The sequence below is a fragment of the Micropterus salmoides genome, unplaced genomic scaffold, assembly GCF_014851395.1.
Source record: "Micropterus salmoides isolate LMB-PRFRI ecotype aquatic unplaced genomic scaffold, ASM1485139v1 Ms_hic_scaffold_8, whole genome shotgun sequence".
NCBI classification, from domain to species: domain Eukaryota; kingdom Metazoa; phylum Chordata; class Actinopteri; order Centrarchiformes; family Centrarchidae; genus Micropterus; species Micropterus salmoides.
Window position 1 is genome coordinate 32,384,882 of NW_024044570.1, and position 19,235 is coordinate 32,404,116.

Genomic DNA, 19,235 nt, shown 5'->3' on the forward strand with positions numbered 1-19,235 from the left:
TTGTTAACGGTGACATTATTCATTAAAATCAAGTCACCACAACAAGATCTGTATATAGTATACAGTCACCACAGGCTCCGAATTACACAGAACAGGACAAAGAAATGGACAGAGAGGACACGGAAAGGACAAGAAGGATTCTGATACAAGACACTAAATTACACAAGTGAACAAAATGAGCCACCCCCTACTGCTGTCTCTTCTCTCCTCTTTTGTCTTCACTTCTCTTGTCTTACTCTAATCTTACACCCTCCGGATGATCTAGATGATAATGATGTTTCAGATTTAAACCCGAGCGCCTGGTTCAAAAGCCTTTGAGGTGTCTTGGATGTGTGGCTGCAGTCTGCTGGATAGCAGTCTTTAAAACATCACCTCCATTCCCAGATCCACTTCAAATGCAAATTTAAAAGGCTTTCGGCCGGGAAGCTTCCCTATTCCTTCTATAGCAACACCTCCGTTTTCAAACGCTCTTTCAGGCCAGATGATTTATTGTCATTGTAATGACAGCGTCCAATTTCTTATCTCAGTTTGTTTTTGTTTTCTCATCTGTCATAACATGTTTTTTCACATGGTAAAAATGACTCCTTTGCTCATTCAGTGGAGTCATCCGTTTTCCCAAACTACCTCAAAGTTAAAGCAGGTGGGTGTGCTTTTGCTAAAATGGTTCTCAAGTAAATAAAAAATATCCATGCATATATAGGCCTGTACCACATAGTTCTGGGCTCAAATTCACAGTATAAAAACTCCACCTCATTCTTCAGCCGTTATTACAGTAAATGTAGCTGTGTGGTTCTTTGTAACAAAGGTTTGCCAAGACAAAGCGCGACAGTGATCCTTGCTGACTAATGTGACAATGTTTCCTCAGGTGAATGTGTCACATATTACACCTGGCACTGGTGTGATTGATTACCAAGCCCTAAGGTTATAATATCTTGGAGGAAATGCACACAGAGATACACACACACACTAACAAAAGCATTGTGTCACAGAAATACACAGCTAAGTGCACAACAGTGGCTGCAACACTTGACTATACCAACCGAAAGCATAAGTAATGAGTGCAGGTGTGTGTCAACACATACAAAACACACAAACACTACAAAGTGTTGACTTAACAGGCCCTGAAAATCTAATTTGTCGATCAGCTTCTTGCTGTATTACAATATGAGCAACGGTGTCCTATATTAATTTGTTTTGCTAAATTTTTAGAATGTTTCTTGAGAAAATTTAGTATTTGTGTTTTGTCTGCGCCCCTCTCACTGGTCTGAAGCTTGATCAATCCACCTACCCTACGCTACCCTTCCAACCCGCACACTGTGCCAAAGCCATGATTCGGCCTGGTCAGTCGCCTCCTGTGCCCTCCTCTTCCTCCCAGTCCTGACCTATGAACACTTACCTTAATGTTATAGGGCAGTTCCGTTTTTAAACCCAGTTTTCAGTAGCTTTAATAGGATTTAAAAACAGTGGGTACGGTTTTGGCACCCACTGTTTTTGCATCTATAAATCCTAAACCATCAGCGACTTCTTCTTCTACACAAACACCAGGACTTTAATTGGCTGCCATTATTAAAACAGCAAGTCTTTACACCCTGATATTACTACCTTTGCCTGTAGCGTCATTGCTGCCATCGTTACAATTGGAGACACAGTCGTCAAAGTCTCATAAAAACTTGGTTGCATTGTTTTGAACACTCAAGCGCTAAGTGTGTGTTTTATTAAACTTTTACACAAATTGCTGCAATATGAGCTATGATGGGGTTACATGGAGATGGGAATGAACACTCTCATACCGCCACGGGCCAGTTATTACCAGAATTAGAAACATTTCAAACGCCAAGCTTTTCACTGTCATAGTTAATCATATGCCTTGAAATGATAAAAAAACAACACATTAAATGTTAAATAATTAAATATTGAATTATTATTTGCAACTAGCAAGGCTTCAGGGGAAAGAAGATATGGGCTTTGTTTATTTTAAATCTGCTTGCTTTTGCTATAGGGGAACACAGGTTGTTATTTTGCTTAGTACAATTACAGCAGCTTGCTTGAGGGACAAGTAAATTACAATGTAATTGGACAGATGATGCAGCATGGCTCTTCATATCCATGTCACAGGTGGTTGATAAATAACCTGCTAAGCTGAAATTGGTGTGTGTGTGTGTGTGTGTGTGTGTTTGTGAAATGATATTTGACAAATGATCAAAGACATCTTACTAGACGAGGGGAATTACAATTTATTTCCACAAGGGCAGATAGTTTCATCATGTTGTCCCCTTTAGATAAAACCCTGTGTGTGTTCTCAGTGTGGCATGACTCTAAGTGAGTACTTACAGGTGTGAGTGGATATGTATGTCTGTGCGTGTGGACCGCATTTTGACCTAAGCTGTGAATCTTACCCGACTGAGTTACAACATAGTGGCCCGGATCCATCTGTTCCACAGCCCCTATGCAATTGTAATTGCATTAGTGCAGTGTTGTTTTTTTTTATTAGACACCTTTTCCCTAAGTCCCCAGGCTCATTTTCCTTTATTAGACTGAGTCTGGAAAGACAACGTCTCACTACCACATAGAGTCCCTTCAGGCAAAACTTCATTCCAAAGTGAGCGAGTGATAAGTGGGCAGAGACCATTAAGGGGATTTGGGAAGGTATGGTGCTGGCTGTCTCTGTGTCTGCTTCTGTCCTGTTCATACAACGTGTGTTTCTATCAAGCTGTCAAGAGAAATGTACTCCAAATTACAATATATACAAATAAATATATACAATAAATACAAATTCTTTGTATATTAGCAAGTTTTCTGTGTTGTTGGCAAGTGTTCATCAAAATTCATGCCTCTAATGCTAAAATAAGCCATCCAGTACTGGCCTGGTAGCATAAACATGGAAGCAACAGTTGTTCCCTTCAGGTTTTACGTCTCGATAGATGAGATTTTAGAGTGAGATGAGTGCACATACTCCATTCGAGAAATCAACTGAATTGCTATCATTAAGACAGTCTTCAGTGAAAAGGTCCTGTCACAAAGGTCAAAGAGGTTCTCCAGACTTGGGCCCAGCAGCTCCAGAACCATGGCATTGTATTTCCCACAGGGCCCAAAGTAAAAACACCTGGGGGACGCCTTCAGCTGTAGTTCCCAATGTTTTGTAGAACCGGTACACTAAATGCAACTGTGGTGCCCTCGACTTCACTGGTTTCAGTTTAATAGCTACATACTGATTGGTGTAGAGATTTTTACCAAGCTTCAATTCCCGAAAGTTTCCACAGCCAATCTTCTTGCCCACACGGAAGTTCGGTCCCACCGTGAGAACCCCAGAGGAGCTGCAGGAGCCAGATGGTTGGGATGAGTGTCCACTGCGTGTTTTATGTTGAGCGTGAAAGTTTATTCTTGACCTTGGAAATAGTAGTTTGAAGCGGCTAATATTCTTTAAAAATTTTGTGTAATAACAATGGATCAAATGGTTATGTGTTGTGTATCCCCGAAACGTAAGCGTATCCCCTTCATTTTTGCAGCAGCTGGTAAACAACTCACAAACGGGAGCTTTAGCTGCAGCCTTTATTTGCTGAGAAACTGTAATCTACTGCATTCTGTGCATTTACTGCTGAACTTCGCTGCTCACCCTTTCCTCTGCTCTCTCTCTCTCGCTTAGCCACACACTCAAAACACACACAAAAAGGAGCGACTCGTCGGCGACTGCGAGTGGTGGAATAACCTTACAGCACTAGTAATCCCAAAAAATTCCACTGCCCCTGTTTGAGATTATTATGGGTTATGGGTTTTGTCCTGGTGCTAAAGGGGAGCCAGCCAACAAGGGTCACAGCAAGAATCTTTTTGAAGAAGGCGCTTATTTCCTATCAGTTCATTATTCAATGGGCCATAAGTATTTTAACCCAGCAAGACGTGTCTAAGTAGGTTACAAGTTATACATGCAACAGTGACTTATCTCATCAGCATACTAACGACTTTGCCACACAACAAAAGTATTCACTAGAGAAAACAAAACTTTTCCTTCCAATCATTGTTTTAATATAGTTTTATATCGCCAGCAGGCTTTTAAAATTGCTGTTGCAAATAGCAGTCTGTGTTTGTGAATGCTGCTCTATGCGCCACTACATGTGCGACTGAATTGACCAAAAGATTTGACCGTCCTGTACAGTGACTCCAAAGCCAGTGTGCATTTTTGGTTTACTTACTAGTTTTCAGCAGCGTCTCATGGTCTTCATCAGCAGTGGACATCAAGATCTTCATTTTAACTTTAACCACCAATTACAACAGAATAGATCAGTGGTGAGGACACTCCTTCACGGAGCACAACTTCTTCTTATTAGTGTGTCGGAGGATAGAAAGACGTGGCATGGATGATGGGAACCCGACCTATTTGTTCATCTTCTCTGCATCATTCTCTGTCCCCTTGCTCTCTCTTTTACACTGTCACCATTTTCCCATCCATCAGCCTGAGTGTCTGGATATAGATTTTATATTTGATGTCATGGCTCGCCTGCTGCATGGACAGCAGTGATTCACAGCACTCTTTTACTCGGGCCTTCACGTCAGCACCATGTACCTGAGTGTTGGCCAGCAGTGTCACTTACTAATCTTTGTAATTTCTTTGTAAGATGTGTCCTGGGCTTCAGCTTTTTCCTCTTCACTTTCACTGCTGTCACACCTGCTGCTGTCTGACAGAGCATGAATGATATCTGATGTCTCAGAGAGAGGCACATAGGTAAGAGAGAGCCTCGCCTTAAATGGGTCTAGACACTGTAACAGGAGTTGAGACACATTGTGTGGTAAATAAATGTGGTAAGAAATGTAAGGAGATATTCACAAAGCACTGATATTCTGGTCAAGTGCCCAGCTCTTTTGGATTTATTCGTTACTGTAGTCTGTAGATTTCTTTACCCATGCTAGTCAAAATGTGTCCACTATTTTCATTCCTGACCAAATAATGACATTCCCTCAGTTAACCTAAGCATGCTAAATTAATATGGTGAACATAGTAAATATTAAACCAGCTAAACCTCAGCATGTTAGCATTGTCATTGTGAGTATGTTGCCATGCCAACGTTAGCATTTAGTGACGTACAGCCTCACTGTGGGACAATTTACTAAGGATATTTGGCCCTTTTTTAGTTTTATGTTTAGCTTAACTGACTGCAGTAATTAGAATTATGGTTAGGTTTGGAAAATGGTTGGGGGGGCTAATAAGAAGTAAGAATAAGATCAAATGAAAGGAGGAATAAAAGTAATGTAAGGACATATGGATAATTAGAAAGGATCAAGTAGAGAGTGAAAAATAGAAGGGGGAGGAAATATTATCATGCTAGGGAGTACTGAATATAATGAATGTAAAGTTTTTTTAACTGGATGAGTGTGTGCGTGTGTGTCCTCCAACCCCTGCTCTTTTCCTCTGCTCTTTTTGAACCCCCTGCTTTCTTAGTATCATTCTCTTCTTCCATTAAGTGCATTCTTGTCGGTGCTCCCTCTGCCCCTCTCAGTTGTGTCTCCCTTGTTCCTGCCCCAATCCATCTCAGCTCCATTTTCACGCTCTCTTCCTCTGTCTTCATTTTAACTTCTTTCTTTCGTCTCTTCTTGCTATCATTCTTTTCAGCTGTATCACTTTCCCTGTCCCACCCTCTCCTACTCCTTGTCTCACTTTGTGTACTCACGCTTATTGTTTCTGTTCGTCTTGTTCTCCACCACAATTTTCTCCTCCTCTTTTCTGCCCTTATTTGACCAGCTTCTCTACCTCCACCCCTCATCCCTTCTGTTCCACTCTTTCTCTTCTCCTTGAAAACGTTCATGAAAATGCAATGTGCATTTAAACATTGGTAAATCACAGTCATTTTGTGCCATTACAATAATTACCATATACAAACAAGACCATTACAGGAAGATTTGCATTTCCTACCAGCCTCCACAAAGCATTTTCTATTACATGATACCAGCTAAGGGCTGTGCAGGACGGTTTCATAGGAATATGATGCTTTTCTTTTGGAATAAAATGAAACAAAACATTGAGAGTTTCTGGAAATGGCAGATGGTGGAGGGAGTGAAAGAATGATGGAAAAAATTACCTTCGACATGTTTATCCTTTCAATGTTCAATCTAGAAAGTGGGGGAAATGACTGGTGTCCTTGCATTTGAGCCACCGCAGTGGGGAAAACATGAGCAACTGTGGTAAAATGTTTAGTCGTTTCTAACTATTTGAGAATGTTGTGTGTTCACAATGGAAAAATTACTAAATTAAGTAGCCTATACTATACCTTATATACAGTAAGTATAAGTACTCAGTGTTGAGTGACTTGGAGTGATTTGTGTGGGATGTTGTGCTGATGGAAACTGTTGTCCCACAATGTATAACAGGGAAGGGACGGAAAGCTGCTATTGACCTTTCCCAAACCCCCACCTGCCTGGTGCGTATTGGACAGTGTGAAGAACTAAAACTTCTTTTAAAGGACTTATTTCATTGGAGTGATGATATTGGACATATTTTATCAAAATAAGGATATATGGATTCTCTTGACAATAGTGATTAACTTTATCAAATGTTGACATTCCCCGCTTTTCACCTATGTGCTAAGTTTTGGTTTTAGAGGATTTCCTTGTCCTTTTAAAAGCTTGTGCTGGGGTGGGAACCATTGCTGATGTTGGCATATAAAGCCCATTCATCATATGATGGCTACGCACATTAAGTTAATTTGACTTAATTTGATGAAAAGCCCTCAAAACTAAATGACAAATATGTTGTCATTACTTTCCCAAATGAGCCTTTTCGGATCTGACTCCCCTATCACCAGGACCACATTGTTTTTTCAGTGCCTGCCAAAGCTGTTAGATGTAAAATATATTCATATGGCTATATATATATATATATATACACTGAACAAAATTATATTTTCCCTCATTCATCATGAGCTGAACTCAAAGATCTAAGACTTTGTCTATGTTCACAAAAGGCCTATTTCTCTCAAATATTGTTCACAAATCTGTCAAAATCTGTGTTAGTGAGCGCTTCTCCTGTGCCGAGATAATCCATCCACCTCACAGGTGTGGCATATCAAGATGCTGCTCAGACAGCATGGGTATTGCACAGGTGTGCCTATGGCTGGCCACAATAAAAGGCCACTCAAAAATGTGGAGTTCCATCACACAGCACAATGCCACAGATGTCTCAGGTTTTGAGGGAGCGTGAAATTGGCATGCTGACTGCAGGAATGTCCACCAGAGCTGTTGCCCGTTAATTGAATGTTCATTTCTCTACCATAAGCCGTCTCCAAAGGTGTTTCAGAGAATTTGGCAGTACATCCAACCAGCCTCACAACCGCAGACCACGTGTAACCAAACCATTTGCATAACCAAAGAATTTCTGCACAAACTGTCAGGAACCGCCTCAGGGAAGCTCATCCTCATGCTCGTCGTCCTCATCGGGGTCTTTACCTGACTGCAACTTCGCACAGCCATTCAAGAGGGGTGGACCAACATTCCACAGGCCACAATCAACAACCTGAACCTCAAACACCCTCCCAAGAATTTTGTTCAGTGTATTTAGATCTGCCATTCATTTGTGCCTATCTCTGTTTACCGGCAGGTAGTCAATGCATTTACAATACCTTTTTGACCAAAACAGCTGCCTGCTGGTTTTGAAAATTACACTGATGAGACAATAGTGAAGAATGAACCAAAAAACAATAAATCTGCAGACCAGAAAACCAAAACAATGAGCTAAAAGATGCTCAACTTAGCAGAGCCTAAGGGAATTGCAGAGTTGGGTGATGATTCTGTATAGGTTTGTCATTATGAGCGACACCTTTTCACATACACATTTGACAATTGTTAATATACAGATATTAAGATTAGTGGAGCTTTAAGGTCAGGGAAAGATCACAGCCAGGGTTAAGAGAAAACAATATTGACTGGTTTTAGTAAAAAGGTAACCCACTCTGACATCGTCCCTACGATATTTAACAGCTCTAATAAACATCCCTCTTGCTACTTCTGCAGTTCTGTCAAAACTCAGTTTGTTGCTGGAGCTCAGGTAAATGTGAACATAGGTCATTTTAGACATTTAAATAAAAGACAAATGCACTTTTCTTTTGATATCAATCTCAGACAGTGGTCAAACTGGTTTAGAGACTGAAAATGTAAATGCCTGCAATTTGTAACATTTTCACATTTTAAACTGGCCGAAATTCATGCCTTGCATCATTTCCTATCTAGTAGGGAATTGGGAGGAAGCTCTACACAAACTATTACTACTGGTTTAACTTGCGTTATGGTATCAATATAGATTTAAAAAAAACAAAAAACAAACATGTCATTAAAATCAAACAGAAATCAATCGTAAAATCAAACCAAGAAGTGGCAGCATACAATCTAAGTAAGGTTTTTTTTTACCTGTTGATTGTGAGGCCATGTTCACGTGACATAACATCATGAACTGAGGTTTGAGAAAATAACCTCTGGCTAGAAAATCCAACTCTAATGATTCTTTAATTTACTTTTCCTAACTGGAGTTTAAATTGAACCCTGCTCAACTACAAGATTTTTTCCCCACATATGTTGTTTCTTTCCCAAATTGCTGCAAGTGGAAACACAAATCCCTTGTCTCTCTGCCTGCCACCCTGCCTCTCTGAATATTCATCCATTGCTCATTGGTTCTCCTATTTATGTGTCTGTCTTTCTTGACTATGTGCCAGCTTGTGTATTTCTGTCCCTCTGGTTGTCTATATTCATACGCAGATTTGTCTATGTGTGTCCACCTGTGCGTGTGTGGTGTGTGTGTGTGGGGGTTTGTTTGTGTGCTTGTGAGAGGATGGAGTGAGGTTTGAGGCCAGAGAGGCCACAGAGCCCCGGGCTGCTCTGAAGAGAAGATGGACACAGACTTGTAACTTGTTCATCCACACAAACATACACATGCAGACACCCACCCAACCGCCCACCCGCACACACACAAACTCACACACACTTGTTTTCTCCACTGGGGAACAGGGGAGGCTTTCAAGGCGACTGTAGAACCTTCAGTCAACCAGAAAAAAAATATTTTTTTGGCATGTCCCAAACTGAAGCTGTTGTGTGAGTGTTTGGAGAAGAAAGAGAGTAAAAGATGGAGGAAGTGGAGAAAACCCAGCAAAGGCTCTTATTAAACCAGAGAGGACTTTCCAATTCCATTCTAATCAACTTCTGCACCACACTAAATCCATCATTTGTCTTCCTGCTTTCAGCTGAGTGATTACATCTGATGCATTATGATAAATAATGTGTTGTGCATTGCATAAAGTGGACCATAATGCTACATGGAGACTATAGAGAGTGCTAGGTGCTGTGCAGAGTGAGGGTCCCCACTAGAATAACAGGCGGTTATTATTAAACAGCACAGAGCCAATTTTGTCCTGATAAGAGACACACTTTGTCCTGGCTCTTAAGCCTTTGAAAAGTGGAATACACTTTGCCGTCCTTGGATGAGACTACTCACCCTCAGTCATGTCAATTTGTCAATTTTGGCCTTTTCCCTGTCAATGTTTTTTTTTTCTCTCCCTTTATCGTCATTCATTTAGTGACAAATTGCTTCATGTATCTCTCTCTCTCTCTCCCTCTCCCTCTTTCTCTGTCTCTTTCGCTCCGCAGGGAGATGAAGTACTGACTGTCATTAAAACTAAGGCTCAGTGGCCGGCATGGCAGCCGCTCAACCTGTAAGTATCACTCAATGTCAGTTTCACTAAAGGGAAAAGGCTGAGAAATAAAAAAATAAAAAAAATCTGAATATTCTGAAACAGCAATGTAAACCCATAAAATAAATGAACATGTATTTTTACTGATAAATTAGTATATATACATCCGTGGTGCTTGTTTTGACTTCCATACTTTCTGCAGTGATACTGCCCCCTACACACAGTTCTCCAGGGGGAATGGATTTTTGGGTCACACTGAAAATGTCAGTATATTAATTTGATTGATGCAATGAATGTGTGGGCAGGCACTAAAATAATATAATAAGTCATACCACATCCCTTCCAACAGACACAGGTATCTAAGCATCTGGGAACCAACAGTGTTAACTGTTCCTAAGTTCCATGTATAATTTCAGCACTCCCCACAGTACTCGCCAAACACTAGAGAGACCTCCTCCTTTTATATTTTTGGATGAACACGACAAGTATGCAGGAGCTGCAGATGACTAAGCAGGTGTTAAAATAACATGAATGGAAAAATAACATCTCACATGGTTCAAATGTTTTAAAGGGTCAGACGTAAATCGCTAATGGTAACATATCTAGCAATATGTGGAAAAATAGATGTTAGGCTATACAGGACTATGGCATGTTACATAAACATTTTTTATCATCTATTTTATCATCTATTTTTAAGGCCATTGGCCCTGCCAATAGTCACGCCCACCCAGAGGCATGAAGCATAGACACTGTTTCCACAAATACCTACAAAAATATATATTTACTTACACAAAATGTGAGGAGAATTTAGGTTTCATTTTGTTTTTTAAGTCCTTTCTCTCTGACCAATGGAGGTATTACATCTGCCATCAAGTTGACCATTAACATGTTGTTCACACTGGAGCGCTTGGGTCTCATGATCATTTATTCATCATGTTGTCTGGATGAAAACATCCTATTTTGGTGCCTTAGCTTCAGTTGAATGATTACATGCTTTTCTTCCAGGCTGGTGGTCAAGCTGAAAACAAGGCAATTTTTTTTTTTCTGTTCAAGAAAAGTTTGCATTTTGGAGGCCCACAGAACAATATGTTACTTGTTTCTGTTCAGAAGTTGCCTGAGCATTCCTTCAAGCCTAGATTAAAACATAACAGAACATTATCTGTTTGGCATGTAGGAAACAAAGATATACAAAACTGTTGTTCAGTGATCCGTTCTACATGACATGCTGGCTGAGCAACAGAAACAATTTGAGACACATATTTCATTTCTTTGTTACAGTAAGCTTTGATAATGCTACTAATCCATGAATCACAAAGACCTAATCTTCATTGTAGGCGGTATCAGATTCTTAATTAGCAGGATAAGTACTTAAAAGTTGGGGGAGAGGGGGGAGTTCAATTTCTGACAGACTCTGGAAAGTATAAATTCTAAATGAAATTAAGATACTATTGTATTATGTGCATTTTAGAAAAACGTATTCTTAATTGTTTCATGCTTCCTTCCTTTATGCGGCTCTGAAAAGCAAGACCGACTTGTTTGAATAGTCACACACTCTGGCATCCTGTGAACTCTTTGGAATTAGTTCAAGAGCAATTAGAAACTTATCACAATTGTAGCCCTCAGCACTGCATGAGAATGAGCGCACACACACACACACACACACACACACACACACACTAATGTACTGTATCTTTCACCAAACATCTGCTTAATTACCCCCTCCTAGCGTTGTCTGTCATTTGCGATATATTGTGCCACTATTATTTTTACTAATGAGAACATTCACACACATGCATACTCTCCCACACAGTCACGCACTCACTGAGTATGAAATATTAGTTCATTTTGTTTAATTTTGCATGCAAAGTTGTCAAGTTGTTCTAAAATAGTTGTGTTTGCACTTACGTCTAGGTTGTGACACAAAAAAGTAAGATACAAAGACCTGTTTTTCATGAAGAAATTTCAAATTACCCCAATAGTATCATCTTCAGAATATTTGATTGTTTTCAGTAGGTTTTGAGACAATATGTCATTATGAGCTGTGGTCTGCCTCTAATTGGGTATTTCGGAGTTTCCATTATCCGGCAATTACCAGAGTGTGACTCAAGTCAGAGGTCATGACATCGGAACAGGCCATTTTGCAAGTAATTAACTAGAAATTGTTATGATGTAGGAAAATGTTTCCCCTGAGATGATAATGTTCCAAACATAATTATGGCTGTCTCATTTACGTAATATTTGCAGTGGAATTTATTTATTTGGATATGTTCTTTGTTTGTTTCCCATCACCAGGCGAGCAGCTCCATCAGCAGAGTTTTCTGTGGACCGGACCCGTCACCTGATGTCCTTCCTGACCATGCTTGGGCCCAGCCCAGACTGGAATGTGGGGCTGTCAGGAGAGGACCTCTGTACCAAAGAGTGTGGCTGGGTCCAAAGGCTGGTGACAGACCTCATTCCCTGGGATGCAGGCACTGACAGTGGTGTCACATATGAGGTAATGTATCCTAATCTTAGTGGTTAGTTCAGATGTATCATGGAGGACCACTGGAAAGTAATTTAATTCTAACAATGTGGTGTCCTGGTGGCCCAATGGCCTAAAAATAAGCTAGGATATAAAAAAATGTGCATATAACATTACAATAGTGTTATACTATCATTTTATTGTCTAGTCGGTGCTGTCACTCTAAACTGATATTAGCTTGAGAAAGCGCAGCCTAGTCAATCTCCATAAAGAGTCGTCTTTGTTAGCTAATTACTAGCCAAAGCAGCTGTTGCTAATTTGATGTTTCCTAAAAACAAATTAGATCAATTCAATACCAGAGTTAGATGTTTGTAGAGCATAATAATGTGCTGTTTAGCTGACCAGCTACTGAATATTAGTTACAAAGCTTGTTGGCCACAATTTGCCATAAAAAGTTAAAACCTTCAAAGTGGCCATTGAGGGCGTGTTACAATAAATACAGTACCGTACTGTGACACATTGGACACATATCTTAACTGTGTCTTATTTAAAGCTGTACTGATGCAGTCCACTTGCTAGAGATACCACTGTTGCTCTAGTGAAAGCTGACAGTTAACGCATTAATTTCAAACCTTCACATCACAGCACTCTTGACTTCCATCCGTCACTGTGACAAACCTTTTTAGTTTTCTACATGCTTGGAATGAATAGTGCTCATCCATATGCACCCAGTGTTTGGAGACTAACGCAGTTTATTTATAGTTTACAACCTCATGAATAAGCGTGGAGTTTATCCTGCTGAGGGGAGGTAAATTCCGTATGAAAATTTCACTTCTTTCATTTTGGCTTCTGGTACTTTTTAAATATGGATTCATTCTTGTCTGTTATGGGCCTAGTTTTTAGCCTTTTATCAGTGTCATTATTTGGTCTCCTTAGCCCTCTTACCCACAGACGCACCCAGATTTGTGAGCAGTTGTTTCATGTGTAGTGTGCTGGATGTATGTGAATTGTGAATAGAATGTAGAATTTAACACTACGATGTAACTCTGCACTGTGTAGACATAGGTTTCTTTGGTCCTGGTCCTTTTAAAAAATAGTTTCCAAGCTGATAATGTATGCTTCTAAGCCTCTTATCCTGAAAGTGTTACCCTGAAAACACAATGTATAACTGTTCAATTTTACCGTCAGATATTGACCGCATCCTACTGTACAGCAGACATTAAATCGCTGCCACCTACAGACAGACACATGGAAGTACATGTCTTCCAGACCCTCTGCTTGTTCATCTTTGCACTGTGTGAAAAGCAAAGACGCTATAGTTTCCTTCTGTTTGCCAACATTACAAGTAAATTTGGAGTTTCTAATTGTTTCCCAAAAGTGATGGATGTCTTCTGTTTGGTCTCATTCCACATGAGATCTTTTAACTGAAATGTAAGATAAGAAACTTTCACTTGTAACTACAAAGAGAATCGTCACCATCGTTGCTACTGCACTGTAAATGAGGGTGTAACTTCCTCCTCTAATACTTCCTATGTAGATGTCTTCCCTTTGTCTTATTCAGCACTCCTGCATATATTAAACTGAAAGTTGGTATGAAACTTGAAACGACAATGTTGAGTAAACCTGTAAGAACAAAGAGAATGATTCATGTTTGTCATGTGTTTTTATCTTTTAAGCTCATGGACACACATGCTACCCACACGCCTGGAAACAACGCCATGAATCTCTTATTAAAAGGGTGTTAAAATGGATATATAAATGATGCATAGTGAGATCAAACAGAAAATAGGCCTCGGACCAGATGGCTTATCCGAGAAGCAGCGACTGTAGGTGACTGTTTTGGTCACAGTGCAGTATACAATCATTGCAGCTATTGTAGTGTTATTACTTTTTATTAATTCTGGTTTGCATGCATAAATTACTGCTGCTCTGTTCCTTCCCTCAAGAGAAACCATGTTGTTTTTAAAAGCCTGTGTCTTAGATGTGCAGACACTATATGCTGCTATTGGATTATTATTCTTGTCCCACGAATTCCCATGCCCTAAATTCTGGCTGTTTATCTTTGATTACTCTAACCATTCCTCAGTGGAACTCAGACTCAGACTCTTTTCCCTCAGGCGTATTTGATACTCAATATAAAGAGCAGATGTTTTCCTCAAGGACACCAGCCATTCCGACACCAAGTGTATGATTTGCACAATGCTAATGCGGGAGGGGAGGGGGGAGCGGTAGTTCCCCTTTAAATCATGACCTGATCTTCACCCGTAGCATCTTATTTGCGCACGTCCATTTTCTCCTGATTTTTAAAGAGCCATCAGAGCTAATTCACCTTTAGATTCACGTTGTTAGCTGAAGCACAGGGAGATGACACCTGATGTGGCTCCAGGTGCGGCTTCTGTTAAATAAATGTCTTATTTTGCTCACAGATGTGATTTCTTTCCAGGAAGGTCATTGTGGGGGGTGGGCGGCTCAAAGAGTTCCAGAGGCATCAGCTCTTTCAAATATAAGATACTTAAGCTGCATTCAAAGATTTTGTAGGCCACCTGGGGAAAACGCAGCCAGCAAACTTTGGCTTATTATCACCTTACAGTATAAAGCTGACTGTGTTGGCAAACAGTGGCTTTTTTTTTTCACATCAAGCAGACATGGACCAGCATTAGCATCTGCTTGACAAGCATAAAACAAATTATTATTCCCAAAAACTCCAGTGGGAAATATTGCTTTAGCAGCTAAATGCTCTTCTATGTTCACCAGTTAATTACTAAGTGCAGAGTCGAATGGTAATTATTTGTGGTATTATCGTCACTACGAGCAACACCTTTCACCTGACACACAGTCATTTGATCCATCGCTAATATCAACATGTTGATTAAAGCAGCTTTAACTGTTGAATACTGTACTTTATATGTAATTTGCTCACTTACCCTCTCATTTCTGCCTCTTCCAGTCACCAAACAAGCCCACCGTTCCTCAGGAGAAGATCCGGCCCTTGACCAGTTTGGACCACCCCCAGAGCCCGTTCTACGACCCAGAGGGAGGGGCAATTACACCCGTAGCCAAAGTGGTAGTGGAACGCATTGCTAGAAAGGTTTGTGCTATTGTATCCTAACGTTTTTCATGTTGAAGCAAGATAACTTTGTGATTATGTAAACTATATAGTACACAAATACAGGCCTGGAGGTTACCTAAATAATTGCAAATTAAATTGGTCAGTAAAAATGGCATTTACTGTAAATCTTTTCCTCAAGTTGTTCCACCCGACTGTAACCATGGTAACACAATACACACACTTATGAAATATCGCTGTTACATACGCAGCAAGTGGTGATAACAGATAACATTGTAATAATACTTTCCACAGATTGTTTCATCTTGAAAGAAGCTGTGAATACATTTTTGTGTGTGTGTTAGTGTGTGACCCCATTCTTCCTTGTGTGTGCAGGGAGAGCAATGTAATGTGGTCCCTGACACCATAGACGACATCGTAGCTGATATTGGACAGGAGGAGAAGGAGGAAGGTGCAGTAAATGCGCACACACACACACACACACACACACACACACACACACACACTCTTCACTGATTACAGTTCTTCAGGGAAAGACCACAAACAAGATACAATAGATTAACTTAAACGTCTTGATGGAGTTTTTTAACAATTATGTAAACCCTGGCATTACATGATATTGCATTCCTTAATGTCCTTTGAACCTGACTGTTTCCTCAATTCATTCTGTGTTTGCAAAATACTCACTGCAGGAGACTGTAGGTCTTCAGTGTCTTAAGATGTTCAGGGACACACACCTAGCTCATTACAGACACAACTGGTTTAGGCAGAGGCTCAGACGGGCTCAGGTCAGATGGTCAGAATGCACATCTGGCAGGGCTTTGTTTCCCCTCTGCTGTGAGAAGGTGGGCGCCCCACTGCTGCACAGCAACACAACTGCGTCTCTCCTTATCAAACACTTTGTATTCTGTGATGCATCACAGATCCTGTCATTCTGGACAATTATGTTTCAGCAGTACTAAACATGAAATCTGTGTTTTGTTTTATTTGTTATACTGTAAAGATCCACAATGAAAGATGGAAAGTTCTGGGTTATTTCTCCTAAAAATTACATACAAATAAACTGTTTTTTTTATATAAACATAAGACTTCATATTGAATGTATCTAGAGTATCTACACATGTCAACTAAAGCATGATTTAAGCATGTTTAAGAAAGTCACATCTCTTGGTTAAAGGAGTAGTTATACATTTTGGGAAACAAAAGTCTCGAAGAGAGTAAGTACAAAAAGATTGCGAGGAAAGTATAAACTGTAGTTTGAGCCAGTGGTCAATTAGCTTAGCTTAGCATAAAGACAGGAAGCATGTTAATTAGTGTATATATATATTATTTTTTAATCTTTGAACAGTCAGGCAAGCTGTTACTTCCAGTTTTTCTGCCAAGTTTAGTTAACTGCCTCCTGGCTTCAGCTTCATACTTTATTATCCCTTTAAGGTTAGGGAAAGATTAAATATACGACAGAATATAAGACAGAATATGTTGACTTTTTCAGTACTAAAACAAGATCTTTCAAAAAAGTGTAGGTGTGTTTCACCACACTAGACCACCCAATCGAACCTTCTCCTTATGACTTCTGTATTTGGCAATTGGTAGTCTGAGCCCTGGCATCGTTACAGGGATCAGTGCTGTGACCTTATATTTCCAAGATGAGCTGTCCTTATTGCCTCCTTTTTAACCCTCACAAGGGCTGAACAAGACAGACAGGTGCGTGACGGTGTTTGTGTTGTACATGGGTGCTTTGTGCCTACTTTCACTGTAAGTGGCCTTGGGTTGGGTGCAGGATTTTGCCCACGCAGCAGAATTCTTAACAAGAATCTCCTGCTGCATAATAAATGTCCTCCTCAGTCAGTCATAGACCATTTGCTTCTTTCCCTCCTCCGTTTTCCTCCTCTCTTACTCTACCTGTCCTCTCTTTCTCCCTTGTTTCCCCTCTTCTCTGTGTGAGATGACACTAAAGAGACGAGTATCCATTCAGGCTGGTCCCCTTGGTCAGCCCGGAGCATCGCTGTTTCACTTACACATCAACTCTCCTCTTAACCATCCTCTCTGCATCTCCAGCTCCTTTCTTCCCTCGGTCTCCTCTGTCATTACATGTTATGCCAGACAGGAGGACCCACTCAGGTCTGTCCCTGAGGCCTGACAGTATATTCTCTCTGGCCTCTCCTCTCATTTTCTCTGCCTCTCTGCACCCAAGAGAGAACATCATTAATTGAAGCCAGTACCCCTGCTACTTCTTGTAGCTCTGCTGTAACTGATAATTGGACAAGACATTCACAAATCACACTCTTCTCTTTCTCTCCAACTCTGTCCCTCTGCTCCTTCCTCTCCCTCTCAGATGTCACTTTGTGGCCTTTTATGGTCCAGTACCTGTAGTAATCACCTTTGGATACAATGTTAAATAATCAATGTCAGCCCAGTCCCCCATTCCTCATCCTCTTTGCTGTGCAAATCAGTTCAGCTGCTTCAGTGGAATGAAACTGGAAAAGAAATTTTGTAAAAGCAAATTAAACAACGACCATGTGATCCCAGTCAATCATTAAATGAGCAGAAGATTTTTGCAAAGATATTAAAATGCCTCTTTCTTCAGTAACTCAACACTAATCACCTGACGTGTTTCTCTCTTAGATGACACACCGGAGACATGTATCTACTCAGGCTGGTCTCCCTGGTCAGCGTGTAGCAGCGCTACGTGTGAAAAAGGCCGCAGGATGAGGCAGAGGATGCTGAAGGCCCAGCTGGACCTCAGTGTGCCGTGCCCCCACACTCAAGATTTTCAACCCTGCATGGGACCGGGATGCAGTATGGAGGGTAAAAACACATACCTGCAAACAGATCACACAGGCTATACGGTACAGTGGCCGCAGAAAAGTATGAGAAGTTAGGTTGGAGAGCACCTGCAACTTCTGGGAAAATGTAGATAGGGAAGTCCTCGAGCAGCACTGTACTGGGCAGTTTTTGCAGAATCATATAGATATAAATACTGGAGGATCTGGAAGAGAACAAGCTTTCTAAACCAGTTCTCCTTCAATAAATCATCATTATTTTGGTCATGTGGAAGCACTTGCATTAGCACAGCCAAAGTAGGAGAGCAGATAATTCTTTATTTATCTTATGATATTGAATGGAACTGGTCCTTAATTCTCTCTGAACAGGGAAGGAAGCCTTATTTCACCAGACAACATTAACACTCGATCCAGCAACGACCAGAGTGAATGCTAGCTGCTATCAATAACTGCAGAAATATTTAATTGAAAATACTGGTGGTTACATGAATGTAACTCAAGCAGAGCTAATGTGTTAAGTTTAACGTAAAATTGGTGACACTGTTTTTCCAATGCACACAGAGGGTGAGAGACTAAGGCCGGGTCAACACAGACGGGCTGTAGTTCAGACAATGAAAACGCTATAGGGCCATCAGCGAAGAGCGTTTCCATTATAAAGGAGGTCACCGTACACTAACTCTCCATTAACGTTCAGCAAGGATACAGACTTTTTTTTTTTCTCTTTGTGATTTTAGCTTTTCTGCTTCCCACGGTGGCATCCTGCCTGAACTACTTTTGTTTTCTTTTAAAAGCTCACAGCAGGTCCGATTCAGTGTGATTGTTGTAAATTCCCTATTATTACTGTGTCTTTGCGCAGGATCTCTTCAGTGCAGTGATATAATTAAAGCCACTTTATTAAGTTAGCTTGCTGTGCTATTTTTTAATCCTTTTACAGAAATGATGTAGATAAAGGAGTCTTTTCATATCCCAGTCAATCACTGATCTTTTTGCTGAGCTGACAACAAAAGACCCTTTAACTAATATATGTCACACGCAGCCTTCCTCTTGCGTTATGAATACATGTCAGCAGTAAAAAGTGTGTTCTCTTCAACCAATATTCAAAGTTCTGCAGCAGAAAATACTTTCTTATACTCCTCTAAATAAAAAATTGTGGTGAGGTAAAATGTTGCACCCATGATGTAATTACAAAATACTGTAGCCCTCATGGTCTTGTTCTTTAGAGTATACAGGATACACACTCATCAAACCTTCTTTCTTACAGT

The 19,235-nt window shown here is 40.4% G+C and overlaps 1 protein-coding gene across 2 annotated transcripts in view; it reads left to right on the plus strand.

Annotated features, from left to right (window-relative positions):
• LOC119893591 (spondin-1-like) overlaps nt 1-19,235 on the plus strand; it is a 102,083-nt gene that overhangs the window by 70,717 nt on the left and 12,131 nt on the right. For both annotated transcript variants that reach the window (XM_038705842.1, XM_038705841.1), the window contains exons 7-11: nt 9,619-9,683; nt 11,955-12,156; nt 15,071-15,211; nt 15,566-15,641; nt 17,816-17,998. In XM_038705842.1, coding sequence (XP_038561770.1) covers nt 9,619-9,683; nt 11,955-12,156; nt 15,071-15,211; nt 15,566-15,641; nt 17,816-17,998 — 667 coding nt within the window. The remainder of the gene's footprint in view (nt 1-9,618; nt 9,684-11,954; nt 12,157-15,070; nt 15,212-15,565; nt 15,642-17,815; nt 17,999-19,235) is intronic.